The following is a 19,710-nucleotide window of genomic DNA, read 5'->3' on the forward strand; positions in this document are numbered from 1 at the left end:
GCAGTACCGTATATCAAAGAACAGCGCGCATACCTTTTTCAATTAACCACACCCTGTGCACTATGACAACAACCCACGAGTTCCTTTCACTTCAGTGTAAACGGAAGTGAACAGTGACCAAGAACAATTTCCACGAAAGCGGTTTTGTTGTTATTTAGACGTTTATTAACACCCTGGAACTTAAAATATGACTAATTTAACTGTACTGCATTACGTACTTACCTCAGGTAGTGTTTAATTCGCGTAGGAGACAGGACTTGGTTGATAGCTAGCAAGCGTTACCTAGAACATCTAACCGCTAACAATGGCTAACTGTATGGTTTTTCACACTCAAATAGCCTCCATCATGGAGGTGCTAGCGAATGCAGCCGTGGCAGACATCTGTAAACTCGTAGACGACGACTATGCAGTGTTTCGTTTGGAAATAACTAAAAGCCAGAAAGAAAACAGGGCATTGCGGAGGAAACTACAGCTACTGGAACTGAAGGTGTCACGGGAGCGCGCAGAGAGGACAATGCAAGACCGCGTCCTCGTCAGTCGTCCCAGTAGTGTCAAGATCCTCGACCGATACAGAGGAATGGCAGGAGGTACATTTTGCAGGCGCGAGCAGTGTTCATGTTAGATTTAGTCTAGTCATTTTGGCAAACATATCATTCAGTCTTATAAAATATAATTAAGTCAAATTTTTGTCGTTTGAATAATGATTTAGTCTAGTTATTGTCAAAATTACGAAAACAGTGGGCCATTTTAGTCAACTAAATGCCCTTTCATTTTTAGTCACATCACATTTGTATTGCATCATTAACCTATAGTAAACATATAGTAAACATAAATCACTGACTTCCATGTGCACATACATACCCCTGTCCTACCAAATATTTTTCTGCATAACATCCTATTCCCTTCCCAACAGCAGAAATATGACAAACATATACAGAGTGTACAAAACATTAGGAACACCTTCCAAATGTTTGCCCTCAGAACAGCCTCAATTCGTTGGGGCATGGACTCAAGGTGTCAGGCGTTCCACTGGGATGCTGGCCATGTTGACTCCAATGCTTCCCACAGTTGTGTCAAGTTGGCTGGATGTCCTTTGGGTGGTGGACCATTCTTGATACACACGGGAAACTGTTGAGCATTGCCTTATTTCTTTTATAACATATTGGGTGACTGTCATTCATATTCCTTTCATTCAACTCAATGTAACATCGATAGGTTTAGGTTACTACATGATACTCACATTTTCTCTATACCCATCATGAGGTTGCTACAACCTTGCCTATGAATGAAAGTTTACAAAGTAGGTGCACAGGTCGAGAGAAATTTGAGTAAACAAGGTGACAGTGACACATTCAATACCGCCTTGCACACTCTTAATAAAAATAATAATAATATGCCATTTAGCAGATGCTTTTATCCAAAGCGACTTACAGTCATGTGCGCATACATCTAGCTGATCTAGGGTGTAATCATTAATCCAACAGTTGCAAACTAGAGCATCTATTGTACAAATTCAGGTATGTTTATCCCCGTTTCGTTCCGTTTGCTTCCGTTTAAGAAATGTTTTTCAACAGAATTGGCAGAATGAATACACCCCTGATCACACGCAAACTCAGTTCACTTTCATAGCAGCCAGATACAAACAGCATGATCACTTTGCTCGGTAATTCCTTCTCACATCTACGCACTTCGCTTGCAGGCTTTAGTGCACAACACATCAGCTGTCTGTGACCCAGGCTGTGTGACCAGGCGACAAAACCTTTCCAAGCCAAACCTTCATATCATAACCGCTAACCGCTACAAACAGCCTACATTGTTGTCAACATAGCTATTAGAATTAACATGTTAGTAAACCCGCTACAATCATGCAGTACAGTTAGCAAGCAGTTACACTGGCTGGCCCCGGTGGCAATAAATTAATAAAACTAAACGCCTACCTTGACATGGAACATTTCCAGTGTTGGATAGCCATAGCCAGCTAGCTAACATGGCATCCCTCTCTGTTTGAGCTGGGTGTTTGAGTAGGCTAAACTAGCTAGCTGCATTCACTAGCTAAGTGAAAGTGGGGGGAAAAATATGAAATATAGCTCGCTCTCTCCCTCTCTCTCTTTCTTGCTTCTCCTTCATTTTTGAAGAAATTAATTTGTTCAAAACTGTTCAACTATTGTCTTTCTCTGTCTTTGAGTCAACTACTCAACACATTTTATACACTGCAGTGCTAGCTAGCTGTAGCTTATGCTTTCAGTACTAGATTCATTCTCTGATCCTTTGATTGGGTGGACATGTCAGTTCATGCTGCAAGAGCTCTGATAGGTTGGAGGACGTCCTCCAGAAGTTGTCATAATTACTGTGTAAGTCTATGGAAGGGGGTGAGAACCATGAGCTTCTTAGGTTTTGTATTGAAGTCAATGTACCCAGAGGAGGACGGAAATTACAGTTATGTTGAGGCTACTGTAGACCTTCATTGCAAAACAGTGTGTTTTAATCAATTATTTGGTGAGATGTGAATCTATTTATTATAGTTTTATCTTAAAAGGATAACTTTTTTCATGTTTAACATTTTTTTTTTAATGAAATTTACTGAGGATGATGGTCCTCCCCTTCCTCCTGAGGAGCCTCCACTGATCAGATGAAAACATGACTGGTTGTGTTTATACCACAATAAAATGTAATACATTAAAAAAGTTAAATAGCAAATCTTTACGACTAGGCCCACAGAGATCCTATTGAATTAATAGGGATTCTATATTTAATTATATGATTAAGCGCATGCACACACAGGAGGTCCTGTACCGGGAAGAAATTACATTTACTTTCACCCCTGATTATATAAAAATTATCTGGCCATGTAAATGTTAATTCAGGCTACATAGATATTGCACATTACATACAAAACAAACAGACACACACAAGCGCAGAGAGAGAGTAGTACAATCACAAGATTGCGCCGCAAAGTATTGGTGGCAAAGTAGTATGGGTTGCATGTCAATCACTCGGTCACATCATTGCCATTGTTATCAACGTTCCACAGAAGCCGCAGCCACATTGATGTCCAAAAGTAGAATGGGGGCTAATGACTGTTTCGTCCAGTGATGTAGTAGAGTCACTAAACCATGAGTCCCCTGTGCTCGAGTCACAAGTCAAGTCACGAGTCCCTATGGCTGAAGTCCGAGTCCCAGTGCCCGAGTCCTGGTCCAATTGCTCAAGTCTGAGTCACTGGGTCCACATTAACTCAAAAATAAAGTTATTTACCCAGTCAGATATAGTGTTGTGGCAAGAGGAATTTAGTAAATACGTTTTTTGCTTTTCCTTTCTGGCACAGGCCAGTCTGAGTTAAGGGGGAGGTGTGTGTCTCTTTGTTAACAACTGCTGGTGCGCAATCTCTAATGTTAAGGAAGTCTTGAGGTTTTGCTCGCCTGAGTTAGAATACCTCATGATAAGCTGCGGACCATACTATTTACCAAGAGAGTTTATCTATATTTTTCTTCGCTGTCTATTTACCACCACAAACCGATGCTGGCACTAATACCGCACTCAACGAGCTGTATAGGGCCGTAAGCAAACAACAAAATGCACTTAAAGTGGTGCGCTCCTAGTGGCTGGTGATTTTAATGCATGGAAACTGAAATCCGTCTTACCTCATTTTTACCAGCATGTCACCTGTGCAACTAGAGGTAACACTCTAGATCACCTTTACTCCACACACAGAAACGCATACAAAGATCTCCCTTGCCCTTCATATGGCAAATCTGACCATAACTCTATCCTCCTGATTCCTGATTACAAGAAAAAACTCAAACAGGAAGTACAAGTGACACGCTCAATACAAAAGTGGTCAGGTGAAGCAGATGCTAAGCTACAGGACTGTTTCGCTAGCACAGACTGGAATATTTTTTTCCCGGGATTCATCCGATAACATTGAAGAGTTTACCACAGCAGTCACTGGCTTCATTAATAAGTGCATCGACAACGTCGTCCCCACAGTGACCGTACGTACATATCCCAACCAGAAACCATGGAATACAGGTAACATCCGCACTGAGCTAAAGGCTAGAGCTGCCGCTTTCAAGGAGCGGGACACTAATCAAGACGCTACGACCTCTGACGAGCCGTCAAAACGTCAATACAGGACTAAGATCGAATCCTACTGACGCTCGTCGGATGTGGCAGGTCTTGCAAATTATCATGATTACAACGGGAAATCCAGCAGTGAGCTGCCCAGTGACGCGAGCCTACCAGACAAGCTAAATTCCTTCTATGCTCGCTTCGAGGCAAGCGACACTGAACCACCTACCTCTCTGACCTTCTCCAAGTCTATGCCCGCTCCCTCCGCTCCTCCTCTGCTGGTCTCCTTGTTGCCCCCCCATTCCGGGTGCCCCCCACCCCCCCCCCCCCCCACCCCCACACACACACAACATGTAGACACAGTCATCTAATTCAAGAACCTCCTATAAACACACCTCTTCACGGATGCCTATGACCTATAGCCTGTGTTCTAAACTCAGCAAGAAAATAAACTCCCTCTCACTGTCAACTGCGTTTATTTTCAGCAAACTTAACATGTGTAAATATTTGTGTAAATACATAAGATTCAACAACTGAGACATAAACTGAACAAGTTCCACAGACATGTGACTAACAGAAATTGAATAATGTGTCCCTGAACAAAGGGGGGGTCAAAATCAAAAGTAACAGTCAGTATCTGGTGTGGCCACCAGCTGGATTAAGTACTGCAGTGCATCTCCTCCTCATGGACTGCACCAGATTTGCCAGTTCTTGCTGTGAGATGTTACCCCACTCTTCCACCAAGGCACCTGCAAGTTCCCAGACATTTCTGGGGGGAATGGCCCTAGCCCTCACCTTCCGATCCTACAGGTCCCAGACGTGCTCAATGGGATTGAGATCCGGGCTCTTCGCTGGCCATGGCAAAACACTGACATTCCTGTCTTGCAGGAAATCACACACAGAACGAGCAGTATGGCTGGTGGCATTGTCATGCTGGAGGGATCATGTCAGGATGAGCCTGCAGGAAGGGTACCACATGAGAGAGGAGGATGTCTTCCCTGTAACGCACAGCATTGAGATTGCCTGCAATGACAACAAGCTCAGTCCGATGATGCTGTGACACACCGCCACAGACCATGACGGACCCTCCACCTCCAAATCGATCCTGCTCCAGAGTACAGGCCTCGTTGTAACGCTCATTCCTTCGACGATAAACGCAAATCCGACCATCACCCCTGGTGAGACAAATCCGTGACTCAGTGAAGAGCACTTTTTGCCAGTCCTGTCTGGTCCAGCGACTGTGGGTGTGTGCCCATAGGCGACGTTGTTGCCGGTGATGTCTGGTGAGGACCTGCCTTACAACAGGCCTACAAGCCCTCAGTCCAGCTTCTCTCAGCCTATTGCGGACAGTCTGAGCACTGATGGAGGGATTGTGCGTTCCTGGTGTAACTCGGGCAGTTGTTGTTGCCATCCTGTACCTGTCCCACATGTGTGATGTTCGGATGTACCGATCCTGTGCAGGTGTTTTGTTACACGTGGTCTGCCACTGCGAGGATGATCAGCTGTCCATCCTGTCTCCCTGTAGCGCTGTCTTAGGCATCTCACAGTACGGACATTGCAATTTATTGCCTTGGCCACATCTGCAGTCCTCATGCCTCCTTGCAGCATGCTAAGGCACGTTCACGCAGATGAGCAGGGACCCTGGGCATCTTTCTTTTGGTGTTTTTCAGAGTCAGTAGAAAGGACTCTTTAGTGTCCTAAGTGTTCAAAACTGTGACCTTAATTGCCTACCGTCTGTAAGCTGTTAGTGACTTAACGACCGTTCCACAGGTGCATGTTCATTAATTGTTTATGGTTCATTGAACAAGCATGGGAAACAGTGTTTAAACCCATTACAATGAAGATCTGTGAAGTTATTTGGATTTTTAAGAATTATCTTTGAAAGACAGGGTCCTGAAAAAGGGACGTTTCTTTTTTTGCTGAGTTTATGATTGACTCTCTCCTACCCTACCCCCCCCCCCCCCCCCCCCCCCCTTCTGTGCATTCTCAGTATACCTATGTATCCCTACGTGTCCCCCCAACCCACACCCTTACCCTAAACTGGGTCTGTATCCTATTCCCAACCCCTCCCTCCTCTTTTTATCTGTCCTATTTCGTCTGGTCCTTTTATTACTTTGATTGATTTTATGTACTGCACTAGCTTTTATGTAGGCCTTTTAATTTACATTTTTTACATTTTAGTCATTTAGCAGATGCTCTTATCCAGAGCGACTTACAGTTAGTGAGTGCATACATTTTTCATACTAAGTAAGATGTCCTTGAGGACCCTGAAAGGCTTCCGCCAAATAAAATGTATTATTATTTATGCATGAGCGCACCAGCTGTTCCGGATGATTGTGTGATCTCGCTCTTCGTAGCTGATGTGAGTAAGACCTTTAAACCTGTTAACATTCACAATGCCGTGGGGCCAGACGGCTCACCAGGACGCCTACTCAGAGCATGCGCCGACCATCTGGCAAGTGTCTTCACTGACATTTTCAACCTCTCCCTGACCCAGTCTGTAATACTTACATGTTTCAAGCAGACTACCATAGTCCCTGTGCGCAAGAATGCCAAGGTAACCTGTCTCTAATGACTATCACCCCGAACCACTCACATCTGTAGCCATGAAATGCTTTGAAAGGCTGGTCATGGCTCACATCAACACCATCATCCCAGACACCCTGGACCCACTCCAATTCTCATACCACCCCAACAGATCCAAAGATGACGCAATCTCTATTTTACTCCACACTGCCCTCTCCCACCTGGACAAGAGGAACACCTACGTGAGAATGCTGTTCATTGACTATACCTCTGCATTCAACACCATAGTGTCCTCCAAGCTCATCACTAAGCTCAGGACCCTGGGACTGATTACCTCCCTCTGCAACTGGACCTGAACTGGATCCTGAGGGTAGGCAACAACACATCCGCCACGCTGACCCTCAACACGGGGGCCCCTCAGGGGTGCGTGCTTAGTCCCCTCCTGTACTCCCTGTTCACCCACGACTGCGTGACCAAGCACGACTCCAACGCCATCATTAAGTTTGCTGACGACACAACAGTGGTAGGCCTGATCACCGACAACGATGAGACAGCCTATAGGGAGGTAAGAGACCTGGCAGTGTGGTGCCAGGACAACAACCTCTCCCTCAACATGAGCAAGACAAAGGAGATGATCGAGGACTACAGGAAAAGGAGGGCTGAACATGCCCCCATTCACATCGACGGGGCTGTAGTGGAGCGGGTCGAGAGCTTCAAGTTACTCGGTGTCCACATCACCAACACAGTCGTGAAGATGGCACGACAACGCCTCTTCCCCTCAGGAGGCTGAAAAGATTCGGCATGGGCCCTCAGATCCTCAAAGTTCTACAGCTGCACTATTGAGAGCATCTTGACTGTAACTGCTTGGCATCTGACCCGAAGAGGAAGAGAGAGGCCCAACTCGGAGGAAAATCTGTCTCCCTCCAGCAGGTGGCGTTTTATCATTGTTTCGCCCACCAAGCAAGGAGTTTTTGTAGGGAGGTCAATGAGAGAGTGTCGAATTTGGTCAACAAAATGTTTTTATGGCTTACTTGCTACGTGAAATGTATTTGATCAAATACACGTTTTGTAATGCGTACGTTATGAGTGTACTGATGTAAGTAGGACACGTGACATCCCAGCAACTTTGAGAAAAAACACTTTATATCGGAGTCGTCTCGAGATGGCTATGCATATTCATGACATGAGGCTAGTAGCATAGCATCTCTCTCCATTGAATACTGGCGGTTTACGTCAACAACCCTCATCGAATATTCAAAAAAGGATTACAATAATGAGACGTATCCACCAATCTTGTTGACAATGACTCCCATTGTTAGGGCGGAGAGACGTGTATCTTGTCAGTATATACATAATCTTTGTCTCTTCCGTGATCCAGAAACCGATAAGTGGTCGAGGAGCGTGTCATTCACTGACGTATAATAAGAACTGGAGACTGCATCTAAAATGTCAAACCGTAGTTTTCAAGGTAATCAACTCATGTTCGCATCCGCCGATTCATGGACCGTCTATATCCAGGTTGCATCCGGTTTATACAGACTAACATCACATGCGCACTAGCACTCAATGCGAACAGGTAGCAGCGCGAGCAGCGACGACGTCATCACGTCATCCAAAAACATGGCAGACATTGGCTGAATATAAAATTTTTATATCTTTGGCTGTGAGTGATTATTATAATTTTTTCAAATATAATTCATTGGATGTTTTGTGCACAAAGGTGAGGACTAAAGTGTCTTATTAGGAGTTTTCTAATCTGACTTCTCTATGTGGCTGCCTATGGAAATTGCCTTGATCTGCCACACCTCCTTTGAATCAGCTGTTGTATTTTCAGAGGAGAAAAGCATGCACACATTTAAGAACGAAATGCTACTTATCCTTTGATCTATACAATGTCTTGCACAGCTAACTTAATTTGTTTTTATCACGTTACACATTTATTTTGGGATCCACCTGTAAACGTCATTTGCCTAATGGAAATTGTGGAGAAGGAGCTTCTAATTTCATACAAGCACATTTCTGTCCACATTCACTCTCCTCGCCGCCTTTCCTCAATTACCTTTGGCCTATTTCAAAAGGAGGCGGGACAGGACGGAGGAGAGAGGACTTGAGAAATCGAATTGAGAAAAGGCCTTTGTCTCCGTCCAGTAGCGGAATGAGATTGCGTGAAGATGACGTACGGCGTAATAAAATACGTCACGATGTGAATGCAGCATTACAGCTCGCCCCGTTCCCCTCTGCACAGGTGTTCAGATGTGTTACCCAGAATTGGGTCTTGGTCAGTTTTTGGATAGTAAGAAATAATTCCCTGGATTACTTAGCTATCTTGCGCAAAGACCAAATATCATATTCTAAACAGATTCTTGATTTACTGCATTTTCTATTATTTACTCAATGAAAACAATGTGATGCATGGAACATAATACATCGATTTAAAAAATAGTATATCAAGAAGTTGAGAAGTGTTACCTTACATCCTTGCCAATTCTAGACAGTGTCAATAAATATACAGCTGAGCATTGACAGTAGCTAACCTCACCATCTCTTTTCCCCCAATCACTTTCTCAGGTGAAGGACATCTCACTGGAGGCCACAGGAGCTTTGTGAAGCCAGCAGGACACAATACATGGAGAGATGACCAACCAATCACTGTTGATGAGGGGAGTGGAACCTCAACCCAGCACGTTATCGTGATAGAGGTTAGAGAGCATTCCCTACGACGTTGTTATCCAATTCAACTCATGTACCGGTAATAACCTCCTCACTTCATGTGTCAGTCTGAAGATGCAGAGGCTGCAGGTCCTGGAGGATCGTCTCTGGTCAAGGAGGAGAGGACTGAAGGAGAGGAGGACCCACGACACAGCAGAGACATCCAGACTGGAGCAGCGGATGGAGCGCCCCCTGTAGCCACGGAGGACCCCACCACCGCCCCAGCACAGCCCAGGACCCGACACAGCATCACGGAGGTCAGTGGAACGCCGAACTCCGCCCTCAAGTCAGAGACCAACACCAAGGCATTGACTGAAACACACAGGCTATTACACACAGGATCTGACCACAGATCAGACCCAGAGAGACTGGGGCTGGGGCCACTCCGCTGTCCTCCTGCTCCCGGCTCAGAGTATTTACCGGTATTTCACCAGAGCCAGAGGACGGTTCATTTCCGTGGAGATGGTGATGCGTTAGACACTGGTGTTGATGATCCTTCTTGTTCTTACACTACAGAGATGGACCCTGGCAACATGCCCTTGGGTTTAGAGACACAGACTGATCTGTCTAGAGGGGACTGGAACCGGTATAGTAGTAGTGTATACTCTGAAGGGTGCCTAGATGAGAAAGGGGAGGTTATAGTGATAGATGAGGTGACTGTGAAAGTGGAGGGTGATGCTCCTCCCACATGGAATGCAGATAGTCACCTAGGAGAAGGACACTCACAAGGCAGAGATTTCTTAGATTACAGGGAAAGCTTAGAGACAAATCCAAATAACGCGACCCACTCCCCTTTACACGCGCTCAGGGATAGCGACCCAGTGTCCACATCGATGGAGCCTTCTGATTCACACAGCCTTTTCGATCAGGTATTGAACTCAAACGACAGCGTTAGAGCCCAGGCTCAGGGAAGAGGAGCCACATCAGACAATAGTAAAGAGAAACGGTTCCTCTGCATGTTCTGTAACAAAGGATTCAGCTGCCTCCAGAAGGTGGAGATTCACCAGAGGTTCCACACAGGGGTGAAACCCTTCAGCTGTACCCAGTGTCACATGCGCTTCGCCCAGGCTGGTGACCTGAAGAGGCACCAGAGGGTCCACACAGGGGAGAAACCCTACAGCTGCCCCCAGTGTGAGAAGAGGTTCTCCCGCCAGGACAAGCTGAAGATGCATCTGAAGATCCACACGGGAGAGAGGCCATTCGCCTGTACGCACTGCGGGAAGAGGTTCTCAGAGAGGAGCTACCTCAGGATACACCAGCAGAAAACCCATTCCACTCTATAACATAGAAAGTAACCATTCCAATCCATAGCTTCTGAGGTTTAGATCAAACCCTGCATTAAAGAGAAAGAATAATTACATTGTTGTCAGCAGAAAAGATCCACAGATGACTTTGGAATAACGAGAGTAACAGATTTCAGTGTAGAATATTCCTGGGTAGAATATTGCATCCAGACATTGTGTGATATATAAGCCATATATAAGCCCAAAAAGTATGTTACATATTGTGTTTGTACTGTGTAGGCTATATGATGTTCACAAATGCCTATTTCATTACTTCCATTAAATTACTTAATTCTATCCCCAAGACACTTTTAATGAGAAAATTAATTAAGTTTATCAAGTTCATGCAGATTTTTAGTTGAGACGTGTATATGTGGTTTTCATATGGTGTATTTAACACTTGTTTATGTTTAATAAACACAATGGGACTTTTCATTCTAAGACTTTCATTGAAACTGTCTTTAGTATACATCACATCTGATCTCACCCTATTCTACATACACCCAACAGCACTTTATAACCATTATACTCTTACTAAATATACCTACATACCCACACACTAACACACACCTACTGTACACGTCACAATCGTTTAGTCAGGTTTGTCTGATGATGACTTTTGACTTATCATAGCTGACTCATATTTACCCACAACATCATATTTATGTCCACCATGATGGTTTTAACAACAATGAAGTCATTATTTAACTACAGTATAGGACTCAAATGTAGTGTGGATGGGTAAACACTCCATGTTGAAACTGTGTTTATTATCTCTGCATGTGTACGTACCTGAGGGAGTGTATGTCTGTGTAATATGTATCACCTGTCTCTTCCAGGAGGAGGAGGGTCCAGAGGTGCTGCTGGTGAAGGAGGAGGGGTGTGAGGAGGGTCTGGGGAACCCTGAGGGGACCATGGTCATGGAGGACAACCAGACTACACCTCCTCCTGAACCCACAGAGGAACCAGCTGAGCAGCACAGGATCACACACAGTCTCACTGAGGTGAGCCCACTGTGAACTACTGTCTGAATGGTATTAGGTCAGGGCCCGTATCCACAAAGCCTCTCAGAGTAGGAGTGCTGATCTAGGATCAGTTTAGCCTTTTAGATCACAATGAATACGACTATGCAGGTGGGGACCTGATCCTAGATCAGCACTCCTACTCTGAGAGGCTTTGTGGATACAGGCCCAGGTCTTGAGAGAGGACAATGCCGCCCCTATTGTACAGGGACAACCTGTTCTAGCCATAGTATTCCAGCAAAACAAAGGGCATTTCTGCTTTTGTGGATCTGTAAGTGTGGGACCATTATCAAACCATTTAAAGAGTGTAGAATAGTCAAATCAATGTACACATTTGCATAGTATCAAATGAACTAACATGTTTGCATAGTATTCACAGCAATCCCTCATTGCCCAATCACAACATGCTCCATAGCAGGGTGCTTATATCAGATTTCTTCATTCCAACATCCTCTCACTCTGTATCTCTTACAATCAGTAGACATGGTGGACGGGAAGCCTGATCTGTTGATAGTCAAAGAGGAAACTATAGAAGATGGACCAGAGATCATTGGTCTGCTGAGTGGACTAAAGATGGGGGAGCAAGGTAAGGAAGAAATACATAAAGCCTACATACAGTAATAGATCTGGAATGGGAATAGTGATACACCTGGCTATTTTTTTCTTAATTCATAAAATGAAATCAATACAACTTATGTTTACATATAAAAACACACATTATAATGTATGAACTTCACCAGGTACTTGACTCAAAAATCTCCATATGTAATGTTCTCTGCCATGTTTGTAAAGTCTATTTCTAACCTCTTCCTGCAGGTGGTTGGCTGGAGGCTAACAGGAGACTAGGAGGCCATCTTGGATTCCCAGACCCAGACCGGTGAAGCCAAGGGCCAGGGGGACGACATCACTGAGCAGGCCAGGACCAGAGGCGACATAGTGGAGGTCAGTGGATGGGAAAGTGTCCACAACACTCTTAATCACAACCAGAAACAGACAGTAGACTACAAAACAACAACCAAACGTAGTCTCCATGACAACAGACTGGCTGAGACCAGGGTGAGGTGTAGATTTGGTCTATGTGGAGGTGTCCGTATGTGGCGAGAGAGAACAGACACAGATTCGGCTAGTGATGCTCCGTCCTGCTCCTATAGTTGTGATTCAGAGAGACTGATGGCGCCTCAGGTTAACCCCCTAACAGGTGCTGCCTTCAGCCTGCCTTCTATAGGATCTATCAACTGGAACATGGACCCTGCGACAACACAGACACTCCCTGGCCTTCATCCTCCTCACACTCTCCTAATGTTAAACCAGACCTCAGACAATGCCAGTGCCTCAACACTAAATGGCTACACAAGCCCATTGACAAATGACAGTAGTAGTAAATACATGATCTAAGATTGATATTTGGTATTCATCAGTCATGAAAGTATGCCTTATTTACTTTGAAGAACTACTAAGATTGTGATTTTGTCAGACAGCATAGGCAGCTCTATAGAGATGGAGCTACCTCAGGATACACCAGCAGAAAATGCACAAATCCCATGTATAGACTATAGTGACGTAATGTAGTACAAGTTAGTTTGTAGTTAATTCTGTTTGTTTTGGATGTAGTAGGGAACTGGATGAGGTGACCTGAGGAAAGAATGAGTATGATGAGGCAGAGTAGATGATATGGTGATCGTTGGTGTGATGGTGTCTGTAAAAATGCTTTGCTGATGTAAAGTGACAACTTTGTCCTGTTGTTTGATGCTGGTGTTTTATAATGAGGAAATGATAGTGCCTTAATTCATGTTTACTTGACATGAAGTTAAGATAAAGAAAGATAAAGATTAGAACATTAAGATGTTTGTAATGTTGAACCTTTTCCAAAGTATTCTAAAATGTATGTTATCAAAGCGAGGGTATTTTTTATAATATATCCAATGGCTCCATATTGGTAGGTACTTGAATCACAGTTATAGAGATGGCCTTGACTGTGGTTAACATTTTATAATGTCATGTTTCTGTGTACAACAAATACTTTCTTATATAAACCTTTATGCTTTTCTGTTCAATTTGTGTTTACAGTCTGCAGTCCATGAGGACCTGCTGATATCCGGTGTTGCTGGAGGGAGAGACTGGACCTCTGAATCGGATGGTCGCTTCCTTCCCAAGTCGGAACCAGGACCGAACCACGAGGGACAGAGACTCCACCACCACACAGAACACAAACAGTGGACAGGTGGACTGAACATCCTCAGTCCTGGTGGTCATCAGAGAGACATAGGCTCCAGTCAGGGATCCAGTCTGCAGCCCAGACTCTTCTCTTCACAGTCTCAGTGCAGGGATGAAGCAGGGCCTGGGGCTGATAGCGATAGACCCTCCTGTTCCTATGATACAAACACCACAGTATCCATGATGAACAGAGCAGGTCATCCTGGGCTTCAGCCTTCACAGAGAGTGGTGGGAGACCCCCCTGGTGGTAGTCTGTCTTCTCCTTCAGGGTCTCGTCTAATACCTGGTGACTGGGCTCATAGAAGGCCTGGGTCTAGCCTTCCTCAGCTGCCTCGGGGTTACACCACCAATACAGACAGGGTCAGGATGGGCGTTCACCACAAGAGGTACCTAGCCTATAACACAGCACACAATCCCAACAACACCCAAACAATGGCTAGAGGTCAAGGAGGGAGCTCAAATCCTGCTTCTACCTCCTCTGGTGTCATTGGGTCACAACGTAAGAGGCCGAGCATTAGGACGGACGCCGACAAGCTGTACGCCTGCCCCACGTGTGGGAAGCGCTTTGCAGGTCATTTACGGTCATTTTTCCACCAAACTTGTAGTGAAAGAACGTGGGGTGGCAATCTGCAGACGTATCACAGAGACCAACTGGCTGTATACACAGGAGAGCTGATGGCAGTACTGTTGGCCTTGCAGTGGGTGGAGGAAATTAAGCCATACAGGGTTGTTGTGTGTTCTGACTCGTGTGCAGTATTGATGAGTGAAGTCCTTTAGATCACGGAGGAGACAAGACATGCTATATGAGGTACTCCAAATTCATTCCCGGTGAGGCAGATTGGTTTACAAAATAAGTTTAGCTTGTGTCCCAGCCCATGTGGGTGTGGAAGGGAATGAGGAAGTAGATGTGCTAGCTAAACTGGCCGTTAGGAGAGAGGAGGTGGAGGTGCCCATGAGCAAGGCAGCGGCTAAGGGAATGATATGGACAGTGGTGGTGCAGAGATGGCAGGAGCAGTGGAACTGCTTAGAGACACTAAGGGTAGGCATCTATTCCAAGTAGGCTACAGAGTAAAGTTGGTGAGGGGAGGACAGCAGGAAGAGACAGAAGAGGAGGCCATCTTTACAAGGCTAAGGGTGGGACACAATTTTGACTTGTAGAAATTTGTGTTGTAACAATGATGCATGAGGCGGATGCGGTGCGACTCGAGTTTCGCCATCAGGTGGAAGACGGTGTCCCCTCTCTGGTCAGTGAAAAGGAGAGAGCAGGGACCGTAAGAGGCAGACCCTCTGCTGCTTTCTCCTTCCCTCCGCTCAGACTAATGCTGTGTTCAAAACAACTGGGAACTCGGAAATCTCAGACTTCAGTGCGTCCAAGACAACTGGGAAACTCAGTCATCTTTCTAAAGCTCCGACCTGAATATCACGGACATCAAGGAATTGACCTAGTTTTTCCCTAGTACCATCAGTCCAGTAAAATAAAAAAGCTAATTATTTACAAATTATTTCAATTTATGCTCAGCAAGTGCTACACGAACTGATCTGTTTTGTTATCAAAGCTCAAGTTTTGAAATATGATATTGTCTGATAAGAACAATATTGGCAGGCCAGGCATATAGCCAATATGCTGTGATAATGTATTAGGCCTATTGCCTGTCACGGTTTCGGCCGAGGCTGCTCCTCCTCCTTGTTCGGGCAGGCTTCGGCGGTCGTCGTCCCCGGAGTACTAGCTGCCACCGTTCGATGTTTCATGTTTGTTTGGTTTTGTCTGTTTAGTACACCTGTCCCTTGTTAGTGTTTGATTTGGTTGCCTATTTAGTTTTCGTGTGTGGGGGCAGGTGTTATGTGGTATTGTTTATTGTCAAGCTGTTGCTCTTTTTGTATTACTCTCGTGTTTGTTGTTTTCCGAGAGTCCGCACTGTGTGCGCTATCTTCATTTTACGCACTGTGTGTGTTGTGCGTAATTTGTATTTTGCCTCCCGGTTGGGTTGGCTGTTCGCCTGTTGGGTGCTGCATTTTGTTAACTAAAGTCTGTTGACGAACGCCCGTGTTTCCTGCGCTTGATTTCCTCACCGCATCTACACTCAGCTACTGACAGAATACCACATCACATCATGGAGTCAGCAGGAGCACCCGCGCCGACAGAGGTCATGGAGGACCGTCTTCGTGGACAGGAGGACCGGATTAACCAGATCGGTCACGCCTTGTATCGGGTGATGAACACTCTCCACCGATGGGAAAGCAGCGGGGTACCCACGCCCCCACCTACCGGACCATCCCCATCGGTCAGTCCTCCTGTCCACATTCCGGAACCCAGTGGGATTCGGCTCTCGCTCCCGAGGGCGTACGACGGCTCCGCTGCCGGGTGTCAAGGGTTCCTGCTACAGGTGGAGCTCTACCTCGCCACCGTACACCCGGCGCCCTCGGGACACGAGAGCGTCTCCGCCCTCATCTCCTGTCTCACCGGCAAGGCGTTGGAGTGGGCCAACGCCGAATGGAGGAGAATGGACGCCGCTACCATCACCTATGCGGAGTTCTCCCGCCGCTTCCGGGCCGTGTTCGACCATCCACCAGAAGGGAAGGCGGCGGGGGAGCGTCTGTTCTTCCTCCGACAGGGGATGAGGAGCGCACAGGATTTTGCCCTGGAGTTCCGGACTCTAGCGGCAGATGCAGGGTGGAATGAGCGGGCCCTCATAGACCACTTCCGTTGTAGCCTCCGGGAGGACGTCCAAAGAGAGTTGGCGTGCAGGGATACCATGTTGACGTTTGACCAACTAGTCGACATGGCCATTCGGTTGGACACCCTGCTCGCCACCCGTGGACGTCCCGGATGGGGGTCGCCCATTTCACCCTCCAGCACCTCCGAGCCGAGCCCTATGGAGCTCGGAGGTGCTGGCGCTAGAGAAAGGAGGAGTAGGAACCCGAGGGGGGCCGTCCCCTGCACCAACTGTGGCCGTGGAGGGCACACCGCGGCTAGGTGTTGGGGAAGGTCCCCCGGTGGAGGTGAAGGCAGGCCACGCATTGGGGAGTCCTCCCAGGTGAGTAGGCGCCCTACTTACCCAGAGCTTTCTGTCGTTCACATAACCTTGCCTGTTTGTTTTCCACAGGTAGCACCTCGTTCCCAGCATAAGGCGCTAGTCGATTCAGGCGCAGCTGGGAACTTTGTAGATCGCCAGTTCTGTGTAGAATTAGGGATTCCCCTCCTTCCCGTTGATAAGCCTTTCCCTGTACATGCCCTAGATAGCCGTCCGTTAGGATCTGGGTTGATTAGGGAGGTCACAGCGCCCCTTAAGATGGAGGCGCAGGGGGGTCATGAGGAGACGATTCAGCTCTATCTGATTGACTCTCCTGCGTATCCGGTGGTGCTGGGGCTTCCCTGGTTGATTACCCATGACCCTACTATTTCGTGGCGAGAGAAAGCTCTTAAAGGGTGGTCTGCTCAGTGTGAGGGGCTGTGTCTGGGTGTTTCCATAGGGGCGACCTCGGTGGAAAGTCCGAATCTAACGCCTGCACTGCATATTCCCCCCGAGTATGAGGATTTGACACTGGTGTTTAGTAAGACTAGGGCGGCGCAGCTGCCGCCTCATAGACGGGGGGATTGTGCGATAGATCTCCAGTTAGGAGCAGCCCTCCCGCGGAGCCATGTGTATCCCTTGTCTCAAGAGGAGAGGAAGGCGATGGAAACTTACATCGCCGAGTCTCTGAGACAGGGATACATACGGGCCTCCACTTCACCCGCTTCCTCAAGCTTCTTTTTTGTGAAGAAAAAGGATGGAGGTCTGCGCCCGTGTATTGATTACCGCGGTCTCAATCAGATTACGGTGAAGTACAGCTATCCACTTCCTCTGATTGCGACTATGACGGAATCATTACACGGTGCTCAGTTCTTCACAAAATTGGATCTCAGGAGCGCATATAACTTGGTGCGCATTAGAGAGGGCGATGAATGGAAGACAGCGTTCAGCACGACCTCCGGTCATTACGAGTATCTCGTCATGCCATATGGGTTAATGAATGCTCCCTCAGTCTTCCAATCCTTCGTCGATGAGATTTTCCGGGACATGCAGTGGCAGGGAGTAGTCGTGTACATAGACGATATTCTGGTGTACAGTTCTACCCGAGCAGAGCATGTAGCCCTGGTGCGCCGAGTGTTGAGGAGGCTGTTGGAGCATGACCTATATGTCAAGGCAGAGAAATGTCTGTTCTTTCAGAAGTCGGTCTCCTTTTTGGGTTATCAGTTGTCTGCGTCAGGGGTGAAGATGGAGGTTGACCGGGTGTCAGCTGTGCGTAATTGGCAAACCCCAACCACTGTGAAAGAGGTGCAACAGTTCTTTGGTTTTGCGAATTACTACCGGAGGTTTATCCGGGGTTTTGGACAGGTGGCAGCTCCCATAACGTCTCTGTTGAAGGGGGGTCCGGTGCGCTTGCGGTGGTCAGCTGAGGCGGACAGGGCTTTTGGGAGACTGAAGGACCTGTTTACCTCGGCGCCGGTGTTGGCGCATCCGGATCCCGCTTTACCATTCCAGGTAGAGGTAGACGCGTCCGAGGCCGGTATTGGGGCCGTTCTCTCACAACGGTCTGGCACACCACCTAAACTCCGCCCCTGTGCTTTTTATTCTAAGAAGCTCAGTCCGGCGGAGCGGAATTATGACGTAGGGGACAGGGAGCTGTTAGCCGTGGTACAGGCCCTAAAGGTGTGGAGGCATTGGCTTGAGGGGGCTCAACACCCTTTCCTCATTTTGACTGACCACCGTAACCTGGAATACATCCGGGCAGCTAGGAGACTGAATCCTCGCCAGGCCCGCTGGACTATGTTTCTAGCCCGGTTTGTGTTTAAAATCACTTACATCCCTGGGTCCCAGAACGGGAAGGCAGATGCCCTGTCTCGGCGGTATGACACGGAGGAGAGGTCCGTTGAGCCCACTCCCATACTACCAAAGTCTTGTCTGGTTGCACCGGTGGTATGGGAGGTCGATGCAGAGATCGAGCGGGCGTTACGCACCGACCCAAGTCCTCCACAGTGTCCAGTGGGTCGGACGTACGTTCCGCTCGAGGTACGCGATCGCCTCATTTATTGGGCTCATACGTCCCCCTCCTCTGGACATCCAGGTATCGGCCGGACAGTTCACTGCCTTAGCACTAAGTACTGGTGGCCAACGTTAGCCAGGGATGTGAGGATTTATGTCTCCTCCTGTTCGGTGTGTGCCCAGTGTAAGGCGCCCAGACATTTGCCCAGGGGTAAGTTACAACCCCTGCCCGTTCCACAACGACCCTGGTCCCACCTCTCGGTGGATTTTGTTACAGACCTTCCCCCCTCACAGGGGAATACTACCATCCTGGTCGTTGTGGATCGGTTCTCGAAGGCCTGTCGTCTCCTTCCCATGCCGGGTCTCCCTACTGCCCTACAGACCGCTGAGGCTCTGTTTACCTATGTCTTCCGGCATTACGGGGTACCCGAGGATATAGTGTCTGATCGAGGCCCCCAGTTCACCTCCAGAGTGTGGAGAGCGTTTATGGAACGGTTGGGGGTTTCGGTGAGCCTTACCTCGGGTTACCACCCGGAGAGTAATGGGCAGGTTGAACGTGTCAACCAGGATGTGGGTAGGTTTCTGAGGTCTTATTGCCAGGGCCGGCCGGAGGAGTGGGCGAGATACGTTCCGTGGGCCGAGATGGCACAGAACTCTCTCCGCCACTCCTCCACCCAACTAACCCCTTTCCAGTGTGTGTTAGGGTACCAGCCGGTTCTGGCACCTTGGCACGAGAGCCAGATCGAGGCCCCTGCGGTGGATGAGTGGGTGCGGCGCTCGGAGGAGACATGGAACGCTGCCCACGTTCATCTGCAGCGGGCCATCCGTCGGCATAAGACGAGCGCCGATCTCCACCGCAGTGAGGGG

General features: G+C 47.5%; 1 protein-coding gene and 1 pseudogene across 2 annotated transcripts in view; both read left to right on the top strand.

Annotated features, from left to right (window-relative positions):
* Positions 1 to 93: 93 nt before the first annotated feature.
* On the top strand, positions 94 to 11,017 carry LOC311110285 (uncharacterized protein). Its single transcript, XM_084188826.1, has 3 exons — positions 94 to 587; positions 9,160 to 9,290; positions 9,369 to 11,017. The coding sequence occupies exons 1-3, from the start codon at positions 305 to 307 to the stop codon at positions 10,581 to 10,583; spliced, it is 1,629 nt and encodes a 542-aa protein (XP_084044952.1). The 5' UTR covers positions 94 to 304; the 3' UTR covers positions 10,584 to 11,017.
* Positions 11,018 to 12,697: 1,680 nt separating this feature from the next.
* Positions 12,698 to 19,710, top strand: part of LOC311110289 — a 49,137-nt pseudogene continuing 42,124 nt past the window's right edge. The window contains exon 1 of the transcript in view: positions 12,698 to 12,871. The product of the transcript in view is annotated as an uncharacterized misc_RNA (transcript). The remainder of the gene's footprint in view (positions 12,872 to 19,710) is intronic.

This window comes from Coregonus lavaretus, assembly GCF_964263955.1.
Source record: "Coregonus lavaretus genome assembly, contig: SUPER_35_unloc_3, whole genome shotgun sequence".
Lineage (NCBI taxonomy): Eukaryota > Metazoa > Chordata > Actinopteri > Salmoniformes > Salmonidae > Coregonus > Coregonus lavaretus.